We start from the raw sequence: 16640 nt of genomic DNA, 5'->3' as shown, positions 1-16640 counted from the left end.
GTACCTGTAAAGCTCTTTAGGTGGAGCGTCCAGAAAAGCACTATATAAATTCAAGGAATCATTCTAACAGTTAAGAAATACAAACTAGACATGCTTAAGATGCATCATAAAACAATGACATTCCTTCACCATTTTTGGCAGCATTATAGGACAATCTTTACATCAAAAATCTTTTCAAGACTAGGGACTTTTTTTTATGCAGAACAGTACTGCATTCCATTTAGAAGAAGACAAATATGGATCATGGTTTATGATGAAAGTCACTTAAAACAGAAATCAAGAAATGATCTGCAAGATAAAATCTGAACTTAAGAACATATTACAAAAGAGAGGAAGCCATTTAGTTCACCTACCCCATTTGGAAGTTAGTAGCTACAGTAACTATTTAACAGTCCACTCCGTGTTGTCTGCGTTCCTTTCACTTGAGAATGGTGTATTTAATTCGTATGGATCCACTGGCATTTTTATGTTATGTTAATGTGCTGGGATGCTCTTTAACGAGCATAACTAGTAGTACCATGGTACTTTAAATCAGGAAACCACATCCTTATTATAGCTTAATTCTAATGGCATACGTACCGACTTAGACTTTCCATATTGTACAAACGAATAATTTTCTAGTATTCAAGCAACCAAATCTTCAATACTAATCATCAATGCGGATATGTTTTTATGACGTCTTTAACAAAATGTCAGCTGTGATATGGCAGAAATCAACAGTGACCCACTAAATATGAGTAGCAGTGCTCCGAAAAGATACAAACTATCCACTTTTTGATTTTTTAACATTTTTCTTTTATTTAAAACCAATTTCCATATAAAACAATAATTAAAAAAAACATTTAACCTGCTATATTTTACACCTAACATGATGGATACAATAATGGGGAAGCTAGTAATTACACACTCAGCCCACAACAGGCAACCGTAGCAGAAGCAAAAACGTAAGAGACTTCTTAATATGATGGCACTGGACCAAAACACTTTAAAAAGGTGCGATTTTCAAGCCTGACTCTCCCCCTGCTCTAGAAGTAAACGAGTATGCAAGTTTTGATTGAAGAGGTAAACCCAGGATAGTAATTTTACAGGTAAAACTCCACAGCAGAACAAAAAACGTACTCCTTCTCAAAACAAGGACACCACTTTCTACGTCCAAGAAAGCATACTTTAGCCAATCATATCCGTCAAAGGAACTCGGGAATTAGAATTAAAACATTTCTGCTTCTATGCATACAGTATTTTATACGAGTGCAAATCAGAGCAAAAAATAAGTCTGCCCCTTTTTTACTTTTATTTCCACTGGGGATTTCTTTCTACGTTAATCCCGGATTACTTATTGCTATTGAAATGGCTAAAAGAATGTGATCTCGTTTAGTTACACCCAGGTCATTGCTGCATGTGGTGAACCAGGATATCAACCATTCAAAATTTACTGCATCCTGCAAATAATTAAGGTTTAGGATGTCAAGGAAAATTCTATTTACCTCCTGTAAGTGTCTGGGGAAACCCAGAAATATTGAAAACTTGTCTAGGTATCCTGTAGGTCTGCAAGTGGACTATAAAATAGTGTTAAGCTTTACTTGCAGAAATTGTGGATGGAGTGTTTTAGAAAGACAGGCTTGGGAATCAAAAAGTCAAGGTTAGAAATTTAAACATGACATACCAACATCTCACTTCCTTTAAAATTAGCAAGCAATCTGCAATACAGGGATTACTGAAGAAAACAGAAAAGCAATTCTCTGCTTCTTTACCAATATAAGGCCAGCACTGAACATTCTCCTTGCATACGATGAAGTTTTTAACTTGGATCTGAAGAAGGCTAGTCATGTACAGAAGGCATTTTCTAATACTGGCTGACTGTAAACTCTCTCCAATCTGCAGACCTCCAAGAGTATAATTTGATAATAAATCCTAGATACATATTATCTGTTCCTCTGAAACAGCAGAACTGAATTCAGGCTCAATCAGACTGAGTTCTTAACACAGAACCTGATCTGCCCATAGCAGGAAAGGTATGGAAGATTGGTTGAATTTAAGAAAACAAAAGACGGAAGGGTTCCGGTTTATACATCCTCCCCTGTGGCCCCTCTTCCTTCCCCTAGTAGATCGTATCCATCGTTAACAGCAGGCTAACTTCTCTTGGAAATGTCCATGCTTCAAAATGAATAAAACTGAAAATTCAGATGTGTCCGTCACATTGCAAAACCACGATGAAACTGGCCCCTCATTCAGTTCTTGGACTTGCCGGAAAGGCTGAGAACTCTTGTTTGGCATCTGCTATCCTTGGGATTTCCCCCATCCTCCTGCAGAACTTAGGACTCCCAGGGGGGGCTGCGCCGGCCGTCCACCTCAGTCTCCACGTGATACAGCATATCCGCAAGAGTGTGCTCAATCACAGCCCCCCAGCCCATGTCACTCATCTGAGGCAATAAAATACAACAGGTTAGTCCAAGACCTCAACAGCTATCCACAGCCGCTTCAAGATCTTCAGCCCTTCAATCTGTGCTCAGTCTTTAACTGAACAAGGTGTCTGAAAGCCTAGACTGATTCCTAAACATAACCGGCTATTCAACAACACAATTTAAGCTTATTTTCTTAAGATGGTTAAAATCTTGATCATGATCACTTTTGCTGAAAGTTTAATCAGCAATCCAACACTCACCGGCTGATACTTGACATCCTTTGGAGGGAATTTGAAATGTGGTCCGAAATTTACAGACACCTAGCAGTAACAAAAAAGGGCATTAAAAATCTGCAAGGACAAAAACCATCCCAGGAAGCATCAATGTTGACAAAATTATTGAAAAATAATTTAATAAAGCTCTGTGAAGTAAAGAAAGTGTTCCCAATACGATTTGCTAAGACTTGGAATTTGCCAAATAAATGACAATGTGCTTCCTATAAAAAAGTCTCTAAATACTTATGCAGTTCACCTTTCAATGGTCTGAAACTGACCAGTATCACTCAAAGCAGAACACTGCAGGTTTCCTTCCCAAAACACTGTTTCCAATATCAGTCTGAAAACACCACATTTGTCAGACTGCAAGGGATTTTACAACACATGACTGCCACAAAACTGATCAGGAATTAAGCATATCATTCCTGATCATTTACATCCGTACATGTTGTTAGATGGTTTTTAGCAATAATGTAGTGTGTAGTACCCAAATGTTTATAGCCTTTCGTATAGTTATTAAGTGCACACTGCAGACGGAAAATGTACAAAATGGACAGAGATGTGATTAATTCACTGTCGTAATCTGTTAGAATTTGAAACATCATTCATTGTCGTTTAACACTCAAACTATTTTAATAGATCTGTGCCTGTTTTAAGTAATGTCTCCAGGCGTTGAACATTTCTGAGAAGAAAAAGTAGCAAGTAACCCACTATTAACGTCAAGCCCCAATTTCAGCATCTCTGATATTCTAGCACAGTCTTTCTTGAACGAACAATAACAGATGTGACATATTGAAACACACAGCTCCCAGATTCTAGTAATTTAACATGGGAGGTTTACTGCTTTGGTAATCACTGGAGATCAGAGCTTCTCCAGTTCATTTTGCATAAACCTCCCCTTGCCCCAGACACCATTCTGTTCTTTCAGACTGCCTGGAGAACTTACTGTGCAGCTTCTGTAGAGGGAGATTGCTGGAAAGTACATTCCTTCAAAGAGGTTTTCATAGGCAACTCCTTGGTTGACTCCATTCCTATAAAATATCATCTGCAGAAGATAAAATTTAACTTCACTAATTGTATCATAGCTTTCCTCCAAGAAAAAAAAAATCAATAACTAAAAACCTAAATCAGTATCCTTAATCAATTCTGAACACATAAGAAAAGGATTATTGGCTTGCTACAGTCTGGTTTCATCTTGGGTCATAAGCACAGTTCCAAGCGAGAGGTCTTTCTGGCCATGTAGATCGTTCGGTAGTTAGTAGTTAATCCATGAATATTATCCTGTTGTTTCTTGAAACAACTGGGTATCAATTTAAACATGGCTGGGTCCCTTGTCCCACACTCTCACATTCCTTTGGTTAAAGAAATGCCTTCTGTTTTTGGTTTTAAATGCTCTTCCACTAGGTTATAAACCTTGCTCCTGGTGTCCTATGAATAGTTCTCCCAAACAGCTGTGATCAGTGGCACTTACTTTGCTGCTACTCGTCGGCTTGAGGCTCTTTTCCGCTTTATCTACATAGTCCTTCTCCTCAAAATATAGGTAGCTTTTGAATTTAATCAGTGCCTGCAGGAACACAAGTAATTAAAACACAGGTTAAAACATTTCAAACCTTGTAGATTGATGAATTTAAGACGTCAGGCTTGTAGTACCAACATGTGCTCATTTTGTGAATGTCAATATAAAACTCCTTTAAAAAACTGAAGAAAATTGACAGTTTCTTTTATTTATCCACAGATTTGTATCTGCCTGGAACCAAAATGACAAAATGCTTTGACACAACAGCTTAATTTCTCCAAAGCCAACCTCTTGAGTTGAAGAGTAAGAGCAGGGGTTCTAGCGAAGTCAATGCCTACTTCTATCTGTGCTGGACACTATGTGGGAGAGTCTGTCCAAGCTCACCCTACCTTGTCTTTGTATGTGTCTGGTAGTGCCTTTGCAGTCTCGGTGTTGTCCGGAAGCTCAATGAAAAAGCCCAGGACGTCTCCTTGGCCGTAGCCTTCGGAGTAATGCTTCCCAATGGACTGGTGAAAGCGGGTCCCTTTCTTACTGCGCCAGGAGTAGCTGAACTTGTCATAACCCAAAGGAGCCTGGAGGTTACCTGGGCATTTAAAGAAAAATGCATCTCATTACACAGTGCAAGATTCAGGTGTATAAAAACACTGGTAACAGTTCACTGAAAAAAAGTCTTTCCAGACCTTGTGGAATCTAACTGATCCATAACACATCTTCATGACAACTTTATTCTTCTTTCTTCAGGCTGCTCCCCTCATTTTATTCAAATGCTTGATTGTCATTTTCAGAGTGATTTTGTTATTTAAAAACTCAGTGGTGCCAAGTTGAAATCAAGACTTGTACCAACTCTATTTGAGAGACTGTTGAGAGATCTAAAACGGATCCTTCCTGCAGAAGAGCCTCTCCTCCTTGTGTATCGTTATTTCTTCCCAATGTCAAACTTGAATAAATGTAAGTGGAAACCGAATGAACCTTGGCCATCCCGATCTGAAATATCAAGTAAAGCAGAGTTCTCTGTAGATGGCGGCTTTTAGCAGCGCAGTTGCGAGAGGCACGGATACCACACCTAAAGGCTGCGACCAGCCCAGCCGCGAGGCAGTCTCTGGGGGCATGTCATCAATGGAGATCTCGAAATACCAGGAGCCCTTCCTCACGCCATGGGACGCCCGCACCATGGAGTATCCCTTCTCTCCAGTCACCGTCAAGCGGTCGTCCGAGATCTTTAGCTGAGGAGCTAGACAAAACAAGCTCGTAAGGTTACCGTTGCCCAGTGCCCGTTGCCCGTTGCCCAGTGCCCAGTGCCCGTTGCCCAGTCTCACACAGCAATGTTCTTTTTCTTTGCAACATTTTTTTGCATAAGTCTTAGCAATTATCCTTCCAAAAAAAAGCTTTGGAATAAATTTCTCCAAAGCCAGAAGGAAGGAAAACCTTATAGGATGGCTCCAGATAAGTCAAAGGATGTTTTTGATGTATAGGATTTTGAAGCTTTTAGGTCTGATGTAAAATTTTCCCTCCCTCAAGTTAATCACAAAAGACAATTTTCTTTTCAATATCCCTGTCATCTCAAGCCATGTTTTAACCTTCAGAATTTGATAGCTGTAATCTGGGTACAAGATCAACCATTACTGTAGAATAAAAGTTATTAGAGAGAAGGGGGTAGGGCCATGTGTGGCAGCAGAAGACCAAAATTACCACTACAGTTAGCTCTTTTGCCTTCAAATGCTTTGCACATAATCAGTCACAAACAATATGATATAAACAAAGGAGAATATTAAAATAACCTAATCAAACTTAAAATTATCAGCTTCAAAACTACGAAAAGAAAGTTTTGGATACAGCACAAACACGATCCACAGGTGCGAGGCAGCAGCCGTGCGCGGCCTGCAGACAGGAGCGGGGCGCCGTGCACGTGCTGTCCGCCTCTCTCTCGGGGCGCGCACCTCGGTCATGCAGGGCGAGCAGCACGCGCTCGTACAGGCAGGCGCGGTACAGGTCTCCCGGGATGGGCTTCCCCGCCCAGCAGTCCAGCTCCAGTTTCTCGGGGTCGGGGGCGTGGGGGTCGGGCTCAGCCAGGATGTAGCGGTACCCGTCCTTGTTGAAGGGGTGCTCCAGGGGATACCCATGTGGTGGGAGCCGCTGAGCCGAAAACAAATGATCACTGAGGAAAGGAGGGAAAATAAAAAAAACGTTACCAAGAACAGCCTGTAAAAAAATCGCGGGGCTGACAATTTCGTGATGTAACTAGCTAGCACATGCCGTGCATGATCCAAAAGCAAAATACGGCACTCTTGCTTTAACTATATCATCGCCACCTACTGCAAAAACCCAGAGTGTAATGCGCAATGATGTGAATGGAGATTTCAATATATTTCTGCAAGTTAAAATGTCTTGTTTTAGCCTTGTTTTCTTCCACTTCGTCTCAATACACCAAAAAACACGAGCAATCTCCAGCCCCTTCTTGATTGTTTTCTGAAAACCTAAAACACTTCCCTAGATCGGACCCCAAGTGATGGGATGGGCGAGGGCGAGCACCCATCCTTACCTGCGTGTTCTTTTGGCAGTGCCAGCTGTTCCACCCTCCTGCTGCTTGCGTTTGGCTCCTCTTCCTTTCCCTGTGCCTCCTGGAGCTAATCCACCTTTCAGACAAGCACAGTGACAATGCTACACTGCCCTACAGGCCTCCGCTGCAGAGAGCACTTAGCATCCTTCCCAAGATGGGACCAGCTCATTGGCTCTAAAGTGCCACTGTGCTGATGCAACTCCAATAAAAACAAACTGCATACTAATATTTTCATTTACTGCCTCATTTTTTGTTTTTAGACGCTATTAGACACGAGAGATTGTCAGTTTGTAAAAAGGCAGCAGTGTATAGAAGTGGTTAGAAGTTTGGATTTGTAACTGGAAGGTTACGGGTTCCAATTCTTGTACCATTGAGTAGGTACAGAAATTTTAGCTGCACTGTATTCGGCATAGATAGTTGCAAATCATCCTGGTTATGGATTCTTTGTAAACATGTTGCCCTTGACAAGGGTGTCTGCTAAGCAAATTTTTAAAAGTTTGTAACGTGCCCTTTTAAAAAGGATGCTGAATGAGAGGTCTCTTTCTAAATAGGCAATCTTTGCAGCTCATGGCACCCAAAACAACTTTTTATAGCTAAATGCAAGAAGCATTTGCTGAAATCATTAATTAATTATTGTATTGTGCTAAGCAGTTCTGGATTTTTCACAGAATTTCAACATGAAAAAAAAAATCAAAAGAAACTTCTCTTAAGCAGATGATGTTATGGATCTACATACAGCTAATGCGCTGCAAACTAAGGTAGTGCAGATGTATTGGGTGCCATGTGACTGCTTATTCATATTAGCAAACACAAATCAGAAAACAAAAAAATCACAACAGAAGAAATTCTGCACATACACAAAGGGTTTCAGAAAAGCAAATAAAATTGCCTTGATATTCTTTCATTTATTCTTAAAGTTATGGAGAAAACTAGACAATGCTAAACCAAAAATGAATCAATATGATCAAATGTAGTGTAGATTTGCCAAACCCAGTGTGTTGGGATATTGTGCAATCACTGGGGAAACAACAACATGCAATATTCTCTGGTTACAGCCAAAGGCAATGGAGGTGCTGCACTTAGCATAAATCTGGATGCAGCAGGGAGCCAATGTAGAAAATTAATTACCCTTTCAGAACATTGCAAACTTTAAATCAATCAAAAACTCAAATATAAATATTAAATACTATTGCACCTAATATGTTACACGTTAAGTCAGTTAACTAAATATATTTTCTTATCTGTATTCATTTTATAGTTTTTAAGGCTTTGAAGAGAGAGAGAGAACCCGAAACCCCACCCAAATATGTGGTTAACGTTCTGAAACCAGACTAGACCATACTGTACAGAAGTATTATCAAAGGAACTGCAAAAAGCAGAAATGGGCCCCAAGCTGAAGAGTCATAAACAATTCATTTAGAGTGCAGGATCTCCCCTAAAGCATGGGAACATGGACTAGAAGCCAGGCTATATCACTAGCTGACTAAGGTCAAGACCTGGTATGACTTGTGGGTCAGAAAAAGAAAATCTATGTATAATTCGGTACCAACTTCCACCAGAGTGTTTTGCACTTTCCACATGTACCGTGCAATGCCATGGCACAACAGCTGTATCTGGAACAATTTGCAATATCAAAACAGCAATCAAAAAAAGCCTCTCTCAATAGCAACAGAGATGGGTGTGGCAGGGGTTCTGCAAATTATTTTCCATATTTTGTCAACCTTTAAATTTTATCTCCATAAAATCACAGCAAGTCTATTTAAGTGGGTTCTGACATGACCTTCTGCTGTGCAGAAGCATTTACTTTCTATTCTTCCCTATACTTAAATTAGATTCTACATCAATTGAACCACAGTTAAGTGGCTGCATCCAGCTTGCATCATCTATCTCTTTAAAGTAAGTGTCCTTATGTAACCTTGATGGAAGCACATAAAATAACATTAGCCTGACAAATCACCTCAGATAACACTTGCACTGCGATGATGATCTGTGAGATCTTCTATACAACTATTTTCTATACCCCAGAGGCAAACAAATAAAAGTAAAAAGCCAAAGAATAATCATTCCTGAAAAGTGCCGTGTCAGAAATAATGTCCAGCTGAGACAGTATCATTATCATCAGCACTGCAGAAAACAAGATTAATTTTGTATTGATTTCATGTTGGGGAAAAGCACAGACATAGCGACTGAAAAGGAAGAACTACTGGGACTTTGTATGCTAACAAAGACACTTGTTCTGATATTAGCAAGAAATTAGGAGGTCAAGGAATGCCCAGCTCAGGAAAAGCAAGCAAAAGGGTAAATTACGAAAACAGGGATTGCTTAAATCCATCTGCTATAATACCAAATATTCACCTGAGAAAGATGGTCCACCTGGAATACAATATATATATGGTTTAGGGTTGCACGTCACAATACCAAGATTTAAAAAACAATACAGTAAAGACTCAGTTTAATGGACTTCGATTTACAAAACAAAATCTGATAAGGGAATGTTGTCTGAATAATCAGAAATACATTCCCCATTGTAAAAAATAAAAACCAAATAGATTTATAATTCAGAAATATCAATGGTGCCTTATAGCAGTATATACATTTCTTATGATGGGTGTTGTTTGAGTTTCGTATGCTTTTGCAGATTTATTCAGTATATTTACGATACATTAAATAAAGAACTTTTATTTAAAAAGTGACAAGAAAAATTTACATTGTGTTGACTGAAATTGTTAAAAAAATAAGCCAGAAGATGCAGATAGCATATACATAGTATTTTGTGCCTCATATTATATTGTTTTTGGGCTTGAAAACCATCATTTTTTATTTAATATGCATTCAGCAATAAGAGACACCTCTTTCCCCAAATTAGTCCATTAAACTGTGGTTTTACAGTATATTACTTACAATTATGTACATTTTCAAATAAAAAAATATCAGGCTTCTGCTAGACAAAAGTACAAAATAATATCATGTGAATGCTGTCTGGTCTCAATTACCATATGTCCAAACATATTCTGTACTAGCCTTTTATACTGGCTAAAGAATTGCAGCTAAAACAGCTAAAATCATTTTACTGGGCATAAAACTGAACTTTCAAAGCTTGGGAAGAGACTAATGTAAACAAATGCAATGTGAAGACAGACCCTTGCAACATCACAGCGAGTTAGCTGGTAAAGGCAAAGACGCAAAGTGCTCTTCTGATCACTGATTTATGCAGAAATAAAACTGTTCATTGTAACCTGCACATCATAAAAGAGTGCTTAATGGTTTTATCACAATCCCTAAAATAAGACAATTCATACAAAAATGTTACTCAAAAACACACTGACCATTCAGTCCTCCCCCGGTTGTTACAGAAGTAGTTTGTTTTTGGTTGTCATAGGATGGTCCAATGGTTCCAAGATCCTGCAGAAAGTGCCCATAATAAAGAATTCAGAAGAATACATCCAACTACATACAAGGCATTTAAAAGATACTTGCATTGATGATTTCAAAAGTTGTCTTTGTCAAGTCTAATTTCTCGTGCATGAACTGGGATTGCTACTGGAAGAAATGAAAGGATCTCCCACAAAAGACCGCACCTCAGACAAACTGTACCATGGAACTATGCACTGGGGATACCACAGATGAACTAGAACGACAACAAAGCAACCAGACTGAGGACTTGAATTAACAGACTTCAGAATAAGGGTGACATTTTTAGCACTCACATCACAGTACCATTTGAACAGTCGCTGAGAAAAATCATGAACTTCTGGTTTTGATGATACCGAAGAGGTTGTGGAATCTGCACTGCCCTGGCTACATGGCCACAGCACCACTAAAGAATTGTTTGGTGCAGGAAAACCAAACCACGTGGCAAAGTGTTACAATGCACATTGCTATATTTCAGTCTGGTAAAGCTGTCCAATCAAACATTCCTCAGAAAATAGGATGTGACTATGTGAAAAACTCAATACATTGACATATCATACACTATAGTGTTATGTGCCAGAATTCTGCATTTTCAAAATATAGAGCAGAAGATTTTTTATAACGCTAAAGCACTTCAGCCAATTAAAACATACTACACCTTTAGGGAAAGCAGGAAGTTATCAAAAAGTATTGCATTTCATTTGGAGTTAAAAAAAATAATAAATGAAACATTTAAAATACACTACCTGGTCAAGCAACCCAAACTTTGGGTAGTCCTCTTCAGGATCCTTGCTCCCAGGATCAGGATGTTCTTTAACCAGAAAAACATCTCTTTCTTTACTCTGAAGTAAAAAGAAATAATCTCAATTAAAATGATCCCAATCAGCCTTGTTTCCCTCTATTTTCTATTTGCCACACAGATGAGATTGTCTAGACCCCCCCCCCAAAAAATAGCTGCCGAGCGCATGATGTTAACTTTTTTTGTATTCAGCGCTTAGCAATAAAACAAGAAATTGATTGGGATTAGTACTTATTAACTTACCATGGTCTTCACAATATTATTTGGCCATGTCAATTTGCCAGGTCTCTGCCTCGTGGTCATACATTCCCAGTACTTATCAATAAAAGGAATTATATCCTACAGTGAACAATAAAATAGAACTCAATTAGCAAACATTAACACTCCTAAAAATAGTTTAATTTCTTAAAGAGGTGATGGGGAAGGGAGAAGCACAACACCAGTTTCACCCCTTTGCATATCTGATGAAAGCTAGGTTTGAGAAATCTTTAAAACATGCTGAAACAGCTTGCAAATACACAAATAAGTGAAAACTAACTTGTGAGTAAAGAGAATCATTCACAACACTGAAAGAAGCGTGTCCAAAAATTAACACGCTAAATAACTGGAAAACTCCTTAACCAGTTATGAGAATCAGTTCATGTCTTCCATAACCCAATTCATTGAGTGTTCACCAATAAACCATACAAGCGCACGTAATCCTCAAGCAGGAATATCCAATCCTGCTTCTTTAGAGCTAAAGGGTACTCTAATCTTTTTTCAATCCAAGATCATTGTTACTCAATTGTACATTTTTCGTTGGCACAACAGGGCAATCTTTAGCACTGAATGAAAACTTGAAGGAGAGGGAGTGGGGCTCTCTGGGAATCTCTAAGATGTTAACACACTGGGACACGAAAGAGGCAGAAGCTGTCTGATGTCAACAGTTCACATTCAGTTTCACTCTGGCTTCATGAACTCACCTTGTCTTTCGAGAACATGGTCTTCGGATGCTCATCCTGGGTCCGTGATCGCCATGTCAAATTGGCCAGAGCAGTAAGGCACATCTCTTTTAGATCTATGGACCACAAATGAGTTATTAACCAATCACAATCACTTTAACATCATAAAAACACAATACAGGGAGCAAAAGAAAGCATCAGCCTTTGTGGATAAGGTTAGCATGATCTAGAAAGGTAATCACACCCATGGAACAGTGCATTTACACAATTTAGTTGTGGTATTCCCTTGTAGGTTTGTTGCTGCTGCAACTATCGTATTCCGAGATAATTCCTTTAAATTTTACCTGATTTTCACGCTATTGCACATATGTAAAAGGACTGGATGATTTTGAAACCAGGGCAGTTGTGCAATATTTTTTAACTCTGAACCCCATCTGCAAGATTCCTTACCCTTCCTTTCAACTTGTTTTAATGGAAAAACATTCAATATTTCCATGAACATTTACAAAGATGTACCCAAATTCAAAGAGCAAACATCATTGCTCATAAGTCATTACATCTCACAGAATACTGCATTTTCTGTACAGCTGACAAAATCAAAAGCACTTTTTACAGCAAGGACTATGCAATTTCACTGGATGCACAACACACCACCTCGTAGGTACTAAGCCTATCTCTTTTATCACTTCTTGCAAACATATCTAAATGAGCATATTATTCTACGGCAGACACGAAAATGTAAAAAAACTGGTTTATTCCAGCACTTTAGAATCTACATTAAAGATATTTGAAATGCCTAGATAACTTACTGGCTTGTTTCCTCAGAAAGTAGGTATTCCCACTGTGATGGCAGACATTGCAGTGGAACACATAGTTGGTCATGAATGGGAGGCAGGTCCTACAAGAATGAACACACAGCGTTTTTTTCTGAAGCACACCATAAAACAACAAGAAGCACATACAACAACAGGAGTTCCAAATTCCTTTTGATTAAAAAACACACTACAGATGTCATAGACAAAACATGACCAGCTGTCATCACACACCGCTCCTCTGCTGGGAACAAGAAGAATCATTACACTGGCAATGAATAGTTACAGGGAAAATCCAAAAATCCAAAACCAGGGTGGAAGCCATGCTCATAAACTGGCCCATAGTTGCATATCAATATTACTATGTAGCCTGCTGACTCTACAGTTTGAAAAGATAAAAAACTCAGCCTTTCAGCTAAGACTAAGCGATGATTTCACTGTCTGCCCTTGTATATCTAGCCAAGTGCAGCCCATCTCACTATAACACACACATCTAAAAATAATACTATTGAGGTTTAAACATACAGTTATAAAGCAGGGGTCCAACCGCATTTCTGGACAGAGTCCATACAGCAGGTTTTACAAATAACCATTCAATATTCAAATTTCTCAAAGTTGGGAATAAATTAACTATTTATATACTCACTTAAATGGGTGACCCTCTTGATCTAAAGTCATGGATAATAGTCCCCAAATCTGATCACAGAGCATTAATCCAGCAGGATTTAGAGGTCAATCAATCAAGAAATACGTTAGGGTCAAAGTATTATTATCCTTCAGCCCTAACGAATCAGAATTCTCTTAATGCAACAGATATTGCTTGGGATAGCCATAACTAACTTACAAGTGTGCCCAAGCTTTAGAAAGAGGCCTATTCGACAAAGTGCACCGGGGGTTTGTCATGGTGAACAACTGTAAGAATGTCTGAAAGGTTTGGATGATCCCATCCCCTTTTTCGTTCATACAGAAAGCTGAACCAAGTTAAAAGCAAATAAACCGATGAATCGGCAGCTGGGTATTGCAATGCTGAAGATGATGGTGGTGGTGGTGATGATGATCATGAGTGTTCAGTACCGCTGAACATGCCCTAACGCGCTATCATCACCAGGAAATAGAAAAACCTCACATACGCAGTGTCAATGCCAAAGGTGTCGGCTGTGAACCACTTCATACAGAGAGCACACTGCAGCTCCACCTCCCCCAGCTGCCTCCCGTTCTCCTCGTCCACAGAGCCTGCCTGAGCCTCCAGGGGCTCCGAGCCATCTCCCGCAGCTTCCTGAACAAGGCAGAAGAACAGCAAGGTCACCTTCCTGCAACACAGTGGACCTCAAACCCCACAGAGAAAGCAGAGCTACGGTCTAACTTTGTTCTGTATGGACTGTGTTAGCCAATTTTTAAAGAATTCACCTTATGCTTTGAAAACTGGTATGGAGCACAGCTTTACACTGGCCCTGTATCCTCCATATCAAATCAAAACCTCTACACCCTGAAACACCACATCTGATCAGAAAACGAGACCTTGGACTGCCCCATTTTATAAGGTTAAAATAAAATCTCCGGACTTCTCTCACATTTTTTTGTAAAATAAAACTGCCATTTTTAAAATGACTTTTGAATGAAATGCTTATTGCATTTTTTTTTATCTTAGTCATCTGAGCAATTTACAGCCTGGAAGGTTGACAGATTTTAAAAAGGTCAACTGCTGCTGCCCGCGTGTTGCATAGTACTCTTAGACACTGCAGCTACCCCCTTCACAACAAACCCTAAAGCGACTTTTTTCAAACACAACCTTCAAAAAGTAACTTCATATGGACAAGCAATACCATGCAACGGATTTCAACTGTATAAAAATACCATTGCTTCTTTTCCATTGGTGGATTCTGTGTCCATTGCTGTTCCCAAGTCTCCAAATGAAGCATCGCTGTAAGAAAAAAAGCTGAAGTTATCACAGAGTACTCCACCAGAAAGCGGCCTAGGATACCTGCGGTGAGAAATTAAAGTCTCTAATTCTACACTTAATAATAAAAATATTAAGACTAAAATTACATGTTAACAGCTGTGAGTATCGTTGGAACAAGCCTGCTGTTTAAGTGTACTGATTGTGCAAATTACCTGACAAGGGGAAAAAGGTTTAAAAAGGTTTTCAGGTCTCCAAGAACCCGTGAAGGCCTCTAGACTGCTGGTTGCAAATCCAAGAAACAAGAATCCTTTGTTTGGGTCTTAAAGAATGTTTGTTTTTATTAGATAGATAATACTTTATTAATCCCATAGGGAAATTGATGTGTTACAGCAGTCCAGCTCAAGACACACAAAACAGACATCAGAATAGTTATAAAACAAAAGACAACAAGATAAATAAAAATAAATACATGGGTGTGTGCAAAATGTGCTGATCATAGTCACTGTAAAACAATAAAATATGTGCAAAATGTGCAGAGGTTTATACAGACTGTCCAAAAAGTACAATGGAGTAAACATGCTGTCCATAGAGGAGTAAATGAAGGGCTAACAGTCCTAGCCAAGGGCAGCGTTATACACCCTGACAGCCGCCGGGAGGAAAGACCTGCGGAAACGTTCCCTTGGACACCGCAGCTGGAGCAGTCTATTGCTAAATGTGCTATTATTTACTGTTCATACAACATGCTACAATAAGACAGTGCCATAGAATAATGCAATACTTCTAACAGACTATTCTGTTAAGGGATCATTGGACAAATAATATCTTAACCCGAGCCTGATTGGTTCTGCACGGGGGCTTCCGCTTCTTTTATGGCGCTTTCCTTGCACTGAAAAGGCACGGTATATTTGAAATGAAAACAAAGCTTATTATTAACCCTTGCTCATCTTTTATCGTTTACTGACAGAGATATCCGTTTTCTACCACCCTCCGCGTAAAAAAAGACCCACAGATGTTACCCAGCACAAGGGTACACCTCTCAGGGTAGATTAAATACGGTGCAGTCACAGTTTCACACGCAACGCGTCAATATCAGCACTTCATGGGGAAAGAAAAATGTTTTATCTCCTAGCCTCGCATCGACTGCTTCTCGTGCTGGATTTCACGTTCTACACAAGATTCGTCACAATGTCAATTTAGTTGATTGAAATTGAAGTTCCCCTGGTGTTTGCATGCTGTAATGTTAACAGTCCAATGGACATCTTCTTGACATGAAGACATTGATCCCATTTTGTCAAGATGCATGATGAAAAGAAACAGAAGAACATAATCTATAACTTACACAAATCGCCAATGACGGAAAGCTAACTGCATTTAACACTTTGCTTGAGAATAAAACTCGTTGCTCGGATTATTTTCATTCAAACACAGCCACTAACCAGCATGGATATTTCAGCGATTTCTGAATCCCAAAGTCAATAGTTGAGTCACTGTAAATCATCTATCCCCCCCCCAAATAAGATCACTACTAGGATGATACATATTTAAGCCCACAACGTTATTATCCTTCGCATACAGAAAGGCTCACCCTTCTGCAACCTCTGATCCAGCAGTAGGCACACCAACCGCCTCTCCTTCGGTCGCCATTTTCAAAACACCGACTTTCTCCCACGAGAGTACGCCACTCAAATCTCGCGATGTTTTAATATACATTTTTTCAGAAGTATAAAACATATTTCTTCTCATATTGCCACATTTTATGTTCACATTTTAAAATCGCAGCTTTGGTATTGGAAACCGGCAAAGAAACCAAAATAGCAGCGCACGTTCGCATTATGTAATAAAGCAGTTTCATATTCGTGATTTTTAAAAATGAATGGCAAAAGTTGAAACGTTTGAAGCATTGAAAGAACATCCACTGTTATATTTGTACGTTTTCTCATTCAAATACATTAGTAATAGGAAAAATATGTGATGTCATTAAGTAGATCTCATTTATTGATCAATACCAAAAATGTTTTGATCCATAA

The 16640-nt window shown here is 39.2% G+C and overlaps 1 protein-coding gene across 2 annotated transcripts; it reads right to left on the bottom strand.

The window, feature by feature from the left end:
* Window positions 1-771: 771 nt before the first annotated feature.
* On the bottom strand, window positions 772-16472 carry ash2l (ash2 like, histone lysine methyltransferase complex subunit). Of its 2 annotated transcripts, XM_015341249.2 has the most exons (17): window positions 16199-16470; window positions 14568-14634; window positions 13844-13989; window positions 12711-12799; window positions 11923-12017; window positions 11204-11299; window positions 10908-11003; window positions 10077-10152; window positions 9106-9123; window positions 6733-6826; window positions 6131-6348; window positions 5257-5424; window positions 4583-4776; window positions 4149-4241; window positions 3624-3722; window positions 2663-2722; window positions 772-2420 (listed from the first exon to the last, which is right to left on the bottom strand). In XM_015341249.2, exons 1-17 carry the CDS (start codon window positions 16354-16356, stop codon window positions 2313-2315), a joined length of 1875 nt encoding a protein of 624 aa, XP_015196735.2. In that variant the 5' UTR covers window positions 16357-16470; the 3' UTR covers window positions 772-2312. The 2 variants fall into 2 exon arrangements, with proteins under 2 accessions (XP_015196735.2, XP_015196739.2); XM_015341253.2 differs by lacking the exon at window positions 9106-9123 and having other exon boundaries at window positions 16199-16472.
* Window positions 16473-16640: the final 168 nt, after the last annotated feature.

Source organism: Lepisosteus oculatus, chromosome 2, assembly GCF_040954835.1.
Source record: "Lepisosteus oculatus isolate fLepOcu1 chromosome 2, fLepOcu1.hap2, whole genome shotgun sequence".
Taxonomy (NCBI): domain Eukaryota; kingdom Metazoa; phylum Chordata; class Actinopteri; order Semionotiformes; family Lepisosteidae; genus Lepisosteus; species Lepisosteus oculatus.
Note: the sequence above shows the minus strand (reverse complement) of the source record. Positions and strands in the feature narration are given on the sequence as shown.